At 32.4% G+C, this 9,604-nt stretch overlaps 1 protein-coding gene across 1 annotated transcript; it reads right to left on the reverse strand.

The window, feature by feature from the left end:
* Window positions 1–565: 565 nt before the first annotated feature.
* Window positions 566–4,355, reverse strand: LOC127707647 (uncharacterized). Its single transcript, XM_052212283.1, has 2 exons — window positions 3,072–4,355; window positions 566–1,253 (listed from the first exon to the last, which is right to left on the reverse strand). The coding sequence occupies exons 1-2, from the start codon at window positions 3,836–3,838 to the stop codon at window positions 797–799; spliced, it is 1,224 nt and encodes a 407-aa protein (XP_052068243.1). The 5' UTR covers window positions 3,839–4,355; the 3' UTR covers window positions 566–796.
* Window positions 4,356–9,604: the final 5,249 nt, after the last annotated feature.

The following is a 9,604-nucleotide window of genomic DNA, read 5'->3' on the forward strand; positions in this document are numbered from 1 at the left end:
TTTGTTTTTCTGATAATGATTGCTGTTTTATGTCTCTCACTATCTATTATAGTTTTATAGATTATAGCCAATTACGCTAAAAGGGTAAACATCATCATTCAAGAGCAATAACTCCTATAAGGAATTCTGTCATCTAGCTTATTTGTAAATATTTTCTTGTAAATCATTTACAGTTCAAAATTTCTCTCTATCTTTAATAGTTTCAAGAAAATAAAATATGCCAAAAATTGGTAAAAATCGTCATTTAAGGGCAATTACTCAGAAAAGGAATCATCTGATAGTTTTGTCAAAACATGTAGTACATAGGTCTTGACATTTTGAACATTCATGCACGTCAGATTTTCTCAATCTATAACGGTTGTCTAGATTTTTAGCGATTACTTGCATTTTGTTTTATGGTATATTTTTAGACATGTTGGTTGCCGTCTAGTTCATCGGATACAATTTTTGAATCAGATAAACCTAGGATGGTTTTGTTTGGTTGCATTTGGCAGAGTAGTTTCAGGGGAGATTTTTTGTAAAAGTTAACGGACGACGGAAGCTGAGTAATGACAACAAATTTACGTATGTTGAAACTACTTATTGGGATCTGCTCGACACAATATTTGCAGACTATGTTGTAATTTATAAATCTTATAAGATCCTAAAGTTCTCACAAATCAAACAATAAAAATTGAAAAGACACAACAGATTGATTGTTTTTTCTTAATTTTCAGCGATAGATTTCCAATGCATAATTGTGACGTATCAATCAATTGCAAAATGTAAGAAATCAATGTATACTGCACGTACTAATCTACTGCTCAAAAGGCTCAGTTCTTATTGACACAACGTCGTTGTCCTCAACAATCTTAATAGTTTCTGCAACTTCATGGTGGGATGAGCCTTTAACTTGTTTTCCATCGTCTGTGATTATTTTATCCAATTGTTTAAGACCTGCCTTTGCAGTATTGGAAGAAACATCTGACACGTGAAAAGGTTCAATTGATATTGACACAACGTCGTTGTCTTCAACATTCTTAAACATTTCTGCAACTTCATGGTGAGATGAGCCTTTAACTTGTTTTCCATCCACTGCGATTATTTTATCTAACTGTTTAAGACCTGCTTTAGCAGCAGAACCACCGGTAACAACATCTGACACATAAATGTCGTCGTTAAAATCCTTTCCACCGATAAGACGGAAACCATACCCAGACTCACAAGGTGACAGTAGCAATTCTTTTGATTTTGGGTTTGGGTTTGAAAAGGATCTGAAAAATATAAATAATTTCATTAACTATTTTTATATTTTGAAATAATTAACATATACAATAAATACTTTTGATATATGAAAAAGGACATCCATTTTCAATATATGAATATTTGTAAATTATCATAGGTTATATATACGTTTTTAAAAACATACATCAAAAATAATGTGCTGATATTGTAGGGAAATGCATGTTTGTTAATACTCTTTTAAATATTTGAGTGATAGAATGCCTTGTTCATATATCATAAAAACTATTTTTCATAGATAACACATTGTTGAACTTGAAGACCAAAACCTATTTTTTGTTGATCCTGAATTGCTGATTATTTTTTGCTGTTTATTGTTTCTCTCTATCTACTAGAAAAGAGATCCAATACACAAAGTGGATAACAATCATCATTTAAGGGCAATAACACTTTAAGGACTCATCTAATGATTTGGTCATACTGATATTTTTGTAGAGTTTGTAAAGCTGATCATTTATTTGGTTTACAGTTGCTATTTATCTATCATTGTGTTTGAGATAAAGGATAAAAGCACGACGATAAGACAAAAATAGTCCTGAATGAGTCATCCGATTGTTTCGGTCATTTAACATTTTTAGATTTTCTGTAAATTATCTGAATACAAAATGTTAAAAAATTCAAAACACTTAAGTTTTTTTACCCCCAGGCGTGAATTGCCTTAGTCGTATTTTGGCACAACTTTTCGAATTTTCAGGTGTTAATGCTATTCATCTTTGTATTTGATTTGGCTTTCCAACTTTTCAATTCCAACAAAACTGATGGATTTTTAGTAGACGAAGTGCGCGTCTGACGTATCAAGTTAAAAGCCTAGTATCTGTGATGAGTTTTACTTTACCTGTCTAGTATAGAACTGTTGCCTTTAATATCCTTTTAAATATAATAAGCAAAATGTTAAAAATTAGCCAAAAAAAAATGTTAGGACATAAATCCTTATGTAGTCATCTCATATTTTTTGGTGAAAATAGAAAAAAAATTTGATCTTGACATTCTGAAATTTTTTTTCTGTCAGATTTTTTACTATGTAAGTGATAGCAAAATCTCACATTTCAAGGGTAGGTGAGCTAAAAACGCAAGAAACACACCGTACACCTGGCTGTTATAATTTTGTTCAAACCCCGATATATAAGAACACGCATCACTGTTGTTATATTTTACCAACAGAATGAAAACAACACTTTTAAATTTCATGCGTCCGAAGTGCTTTTCTGGATTCACCTTCATCAGGAACGCTACGAGACGAATGTTTGAAAGCCAGGGATGTATAAAAACCGAAACATTTGGAGAGCTATATTACAAGGAAGGAAATTGAATACTTTAATGATGATTTCATCACTTCTTAAAGGAAATAAGATCTTAACCGTTTACTGAATTTAATACATAATTAAAGATATGCCTTTGTCGGTTAATACTGTTAACACAATACATTTGTCATCCGTAATATTTGGTATTATTCATATATCTTAAATACATCTTATATCCATTTTTTGTTTATAATATATCAAAAATAATTTGCTGCATATAACATGATTTTAGGTTTATAGTATATGACAAATATCTTTTAAATAATATTAAACTTCATTTCAAATATTATGAATATTTCTCATATATTTATATTAGATTTAATAAATCATTAGATATATGTAAAATCCTGAATTTGAAGAGGGTGGTAAACCGTACTTGAAAGCTTGATACTTCTCCGACTTGCATTTCTCTGACTGATTATAGTTGACTTTAACACACGTAATATACGAGTTGTTAATTTATTATTGATACCATCACTGATCACTTACAAAAATTTGATACGTCCTAGTAAACCCATGATGATTTTTTCGTCGACTGGTTGGGCACAATATGAAACCGCAGGGACATCAGGCAGGTTAGGAAGTTCCATTGCTTTCATGTCATTGAGAAGTTTTTGAATTTCATGAATAGATGTTTCGGTTGCTTCTTTCTGTCCAATTTCATCTATCTGCTTTAGCCATTGTGTGAATGTACTTGAAATTGCATCCTGAAAACACATAGGATAATGGTTTCTCACGTTTTCACGAGATTTCTTTACGTTTTCAATTATTGCGTTAACCATTTTGTCAATACTAGACTTTATCTTTGCACCTTGATTTGAAATTGCTCGCTCAAGCTTTTCGCTCTCCTTCTCATAAGACGTTGTCATTGATAACATGTCACCGCTTTTACGCTTGAAATCGCTAAAGATTCCTTTCATTGTTGTAGATGCTTGGTAGTGCAAGGATGAAAACATCTTATCAACTTCGTCCACGCTATGGCCATTGTGGTTTTCGACTAGACAACCCTTACACAACGCAAAATCGCAATCTAAACACATAAACACATGTCGATCAACATGATTACATTTCAGCTGTTCCTCTACATCCTCTACATCCACCTCGAAACTTTTTCCAAATACATGATTACGTGCAATCTTTAATCTTAGATGTGCAGTCTTGCAGCTGTAACAAAAGTACTGTCGACATTGTTTACAGTAATGTGATCCTGTTGCTTGAACACAAATTTCACAATTTCCAATTGGACATTGTGCCATTTTACTTTTATCATGTGTACGTTTCAAGTCGAATGTTTTACTTCCTGTTTATACAAGTGTCTATCTTATCTTTACACATGCTTTCCTTTTCCTTGAAAATACTATAATGATCTTATCATCATTTTGATTTTAATAAATTACTCTTAAGTAAAGTTCACACTATATACATTTGAACCTTATATTGACAATTGTGATAATGTTAACATATCAGCGTATAATTCTATAGATATAATTCTATATCTATTATGGTGTTTAGATATTAGGCAATTACTTCAATTTTACCCTTATGTTCTATTTCCGCCATGGTGGCCATGTTGGTTGATTGAGAAGAGCGGAAAACATACAATTTATATAACATTCCCGGAAGGATCATTAAGTCCATGTGTAGTTGAAATTAGTCCAGTAGTTTTAAGAAAATTTTTAAAAAGCATACGACGACGGGCATCGATGAAGTACACCAAGTGATCGCAATAATTCATCTGGTCCATAGGACCTGGTTTTTGATTTGTTGAAATGTACGAATCTATTTGCAAATTATTTTTGTTTACTTTGAAAAACTAAACTTTGCTTCTTTTGGAATTACCTTCAGAAACATTAAAAACCTTAATAAAAAACATAATTGATATTTCAATACTCGAATATCTCATAAAAAGCTGTCGATAATATACATCGTAGATGTTGTTAATAATTTTTCATACGGAAAAAGATTTTTCGCATCAAGTCATGAGAACAATATAAAATCTATAGTTATACATCGGTTTAAAGTTGAAACTTATCTGATAACTTCATACATCAAACTAGTGTTTAAGAGGGAAGGAAATACATATACAATCGTAACTACTCGGGCATTCTCGCTACACATACAATAGTATTATAGGCGTAGCCAAAATGGCCGAGTAGTTACATTTGAATTTATTTACTCGTTTCCGTTTAAAAAAGAAAAACTTTAATTTCCTTGATGCTTTAGATTCGTGTTAAGAACGATACAGATCTAAAGTTTCAAAGCCAATCAAAAAGTTTCAATTCGTTAGAAAAATTGTAACGAAGTACACTCTATATGAACAAGTGAAACTAGCCCCAGACCACAATTAATGATCCCGCTTTTCGTTGTCCTTAATTACATGTAGTTCCCTTTAATTAAAGTGTATTTTTTCTTTATTTTTTTTCTTTCCTTTTCTCATACATTTCTTAGTTTTTATATGGTGGAAATGAAAGAAGAGAGCTGAAATAAATTTTTGGATGTTTTATTGTAACTGATTTTGATATGGAAAGAGTGATTAGGCCAGATGCAAAAAGGTAATATTTACAGTTTTCGGAACATCTCTCGATTAGTCCATAGGGGTATGGATGTGTATTGGCTAAATTTGTAAGATGTAAACGTTCAATTTTTCTGAAACTTGGATATATTTTTGGACTTGTACTGTACATTACACACACAAAAGATTTGACAAAAAAAACAGGTAAACTTTTTTAATGCGACAAAACGTTATAAAGAACTAATAGGGGGAATTAATTGTGGTCTGTGGCCAACTGTATATAATTATACTATGGAACGCCAAAACTGTCTTATTATGCCCATTTTCATTTTATGATGTGCATTTGCCTTTATATGATGTGCACTTGTCATTATATGATGTGCAAACATACTCATATGATGTACAAACATCCTTATATGATGTGCAAATATACTTATATGATGTGCAAACATACTTATCTGATGTGCAAACATACTTATATGATGTGCAAATATCTTTATATGATGTGCAAATATACTTATATGATGTGCAAATATACTTATATGATGTGCAAATGTACTTATATGATGTGCAAACATACTTATATGATGTGCAAATATACTTATATGATGTGCAAATGTACTTATATGATGTGCAAATATACTTATATGACGTGCAAACATCAATATATGATGTGCAAACACATTTATATAATGTGCAAATATCTGTATATGATGTGCAAATATATTTATATGATGTGCAAATGTACTTATATGAGGTGCAAACATACTTATATGATGTGCAAATATACTTATATGATGTGCAAATGTACTTATATGATGTGCAAAGATCCTTATATGATGTGCAAATATATTTATATGATGTGCAAATATCCTTATATGATGTGCATCTTCCCTTATATTATGTGCAGACATCTTTATATGATGTGGGTGTGTCATTATATTATGTGCTTGTAACAATATATTATGTGGTGCGGTTTACTTCATTATATGATGTCAAAACGTCCTTATATGATGTGCTTTCATCGTTGTTATGGTCAAAGAACATGATTACAATTAGAACGATTACTGTCTACGTCATAACTGATTCCGATCTGCTTATCCGGAATTATTATAAACCCGGCTCAAATCTGAAGCTATCGTTTGGAAAATGGTTGAGGTTTTTAGAGATAAACATTGCATGGCACGTTGGTACCTCGTTTTAAAGATGAAAGAAACACATCTGATATTATTGGAAAATTGTCAAAATATAAATTGCAAAGTTTAGGTTTATTCGATGGGTTTAAAATAATGAACATACGGTGAAAGTGATTTATTATGGGTCTTAGACTGTGTACTGAGCACCTGGAGTTCAAATAACCAGAGGATATTCTGCATTGTTTTTTTGAATGCCAGTTTCCTGTTTCTGATTTAGCAGCTCCAATCTCGTATCAGCTTCCGAAAGTGCATTTTATAGAAAAAGTGAGATAGTGCAATTTAATAAAAAAAATCAACGTTTCAAACATTTCGGAGGAAGATTTAGACCCATTAAAACAGGAGCTAGTTGAAAAATTTTCCCTGCTGCGGCGAAAATATGATAAAACAACTTTTATTGCAAAAGACAGCTTTACCGGTATATGTATTCCCTCTTTCTGAATTGTCGCTTTATCTTAATTCTTTTCCTATACCAATTAGATCACAATAATTTTTAAAAGTATTTCATAACAATAGCTATAAAATTTTCTACTTATGCATAAGTAAACCGGTATGGATAATTGATTGATTGATTGATGTTTTACGCCACTTTCAGCACTATCGTGCTATTTCGAGGCGGTCACTTTATATTGGTGGAGGAAGCCGTAGTGCCCAGAGAGAATCACCGACCATCGGTAGTAAAACTGACAGTCCTAGTCAATTAAGATTAGAGTCGAGCTTACCTGCCACATGTGTAATTCGAACTCACACCTTAAGTGTTGACAGGCTAGTGATACAGTAGTTATACTACTTAGACTACTCAGCCACCGATGACCCCCGGTATGGATGAAAGGAGATATAGGATTAACTTGGTGCGTTACATTTGCGCACAGCTTTATATTACGTTTTCGCGCATGTATTTTACAGCTTCAACTAGACAGTAACCCGCAACATAAAAGGTTTCGATGGAAGCCGTTCATATATACACCTCCAGACTCAAGAACTTAAAACAGCGCCAAGGTACCGACCAATCATTTTTTGTTTTTGGTGGGGGGGATGCATGTTTTTTTAAATGTTTGATTCCAGATATTGAAAAAGATATTATTTGTTTCAGAAGGAGAGCAAATAAAATAGATTGTTTCCATTGAAAATGTCTTTTCTATTTAGAGGCAGTTTCTTCTATAAGAAGTTGATACACAAATTTCAAATACAAATGTATGATCATTTTTTGTAAATTTTGCCTTGCTGATCATTTTAGCTGTTCAAGTTTCTCGTTATATATTACTTTTCTCAAGATATTAGTAAAAAAAAGACGCAATAATCGGCAAAAATCGGACACTGGGAGGGTGATGACTCCTGTAAGGGATCAGTCAGTTATAACCCCAAAAAGAAGGGATGAGGACCTTGAATTTTGGAATGGAAAGGTGGTATTCATTTTTTTATATTTATAAATTTGCAGCCGTATAATGGTATGGCGATGTCGTCGTCGTCCGAAGACGTTTGGTTTCCAGAACATAACTTGAGTATAAGTATATGGATCTCTATCAAATTGTACCACAGGGTTCAATACTACAAAAGGAAGGTTGGGATTGATTTTTTTTGTCTTAACTGTTTAGGAATTAGGGGCCAACAACAAGTATTTTTCTTGTTTCAGGAAAATCACTTGTGTATAAGTGTATGGATCTCTATGAAATTGTACCATAAGGTTCTATACTAAAAAAAGAATGTTGGGATTAATTTTGGGGGTTATGGCCTTAACCGTTAAGGAAGTAGGGGCCTTTAATTTCTTGACCAATTTCAATAGGGTTAAATTCAAAGTCTTGAATTCTTGGGATCTTTAATATGTTGAATCTAACCGTGTAATTAGATTTTTGATTTTGGGCCCCGTTTTTAAATTGGTCCGAAATTGAGGTCCAAAGGGTCTAAAATTAATCCTTGTTCGATTTCATCAAAAAATGAATTATTGTGGTTCTTTGATATACCGAATCAAGCCGTGTATTTAGATTTTTTATTTTGGGCCTCGTCTTCAAATTTGTTCACATTAAGGTCCAAAGGGTCCAAATCAAACTTTGTTTGATTTCAACAAAAATTGAATTCTTGGGGTTCTTTGATATGCTGAATCTAACTATATATTTAAATTTTGGGTATTGGACCAGATAATAGGTAAATGTCCAATTTCATTTTTTTAAGATGTTAGACCACATTCATTCTGTATCGGAAATCTATGCTGTGTCAAATATTTGATCATTATCCAAATTCAGAGCTGTATCAAGCTTGAATGGTGTGTCCATACTTGCCCCAACTGTTTATGGTTCGATCCACACCCTACACCCCCCTACAGTAACAAAAATAGTTTTGACTCGAAACACATCAATTTTTTATAACCGGCATATCCAAATTAAGTTCCCTGAAGTCGCAAACAACTTCCACACTTAAAGTTCTAGATCTACTACTGACGCAATATTTTATACGTAAAATAGCAATAGAAATTTAATGCATTTTTTTTGAGAAATGCCCATTTTACAAATCTATATGAAAAATGTAGGGCTAACTATTTGGTCATTGCTCTAGATCGTGTATTGCTCATCATTTCAACTGTTTACAGTTTCTACCAAAAAAACATATTATTTCAAGCCAATTACTCCAACAATGATTCATCGCCGGAATAAATTTGGTGGAACTAGAAAGTACATGTAGGTATAGATCTTGACAATCTGCGCAAGTTTTTAATGAAAAAGTGATTGAATAATACATTTCCCGTTGTTTTTCAATGGAAACTATGTGCCACTGTGATCAGAATCGGCAACCTATCAATAGTAAATGGTAATCGTTGAAAGGGATCTCTCATCATTAATCTTATAGAGTTTCCAAACATATAGCTTTGCAGTTTCAGTGAAGAGGATTTTTAGAAATTGACCTGCCAAATTCAAAAATTGACTCCGGTGGTATTATTTTAACAAATCGGAACAAAATGAAGGTTTTTTGTATAGGACTTTCAATACATTATTCTTACAAAGATTTATTAAAATTGGCTGAGTGGTTTCAGAGAAGAAGAAAATGTGAAAGTTTACGGACGACGTATACTTAATGACGAGAATAGCTCACATGGCCTTACAGGCCTGCATGACACCTATAGGCTTCAAAGATCATATGTCGCTCACCTAGGTCTATGTGCATATTCAACACTGGTTGGACTCTCTCTCCAACAACTTAGACAAGAATAGAGTTCATGACAAAAATCTCTTTTTTTTATTGAACTTGTATTGCTGATCATTTTGTCTGTATACATTGTAGTTTCTCTCTATCGTCTTTAGTTTTTGCTCAAAACACAAAAGAGA

The sequence above is a fragment of the Mytilus californianus genome, unplaced genomic scaffold (assembly GCF_021869535.1).
Source record: "Mytilus californianus isolate M0D057914Y unplaced genomic scaffold, xbMytCali1.0.p SCAF_7, whole genome shotgun sequence".
NCBI lineage: Eukaryota > Metazoa > Mollusca > Bivalvia > Mytilida > Mytilidae > Mytilus > Mytilus californianus.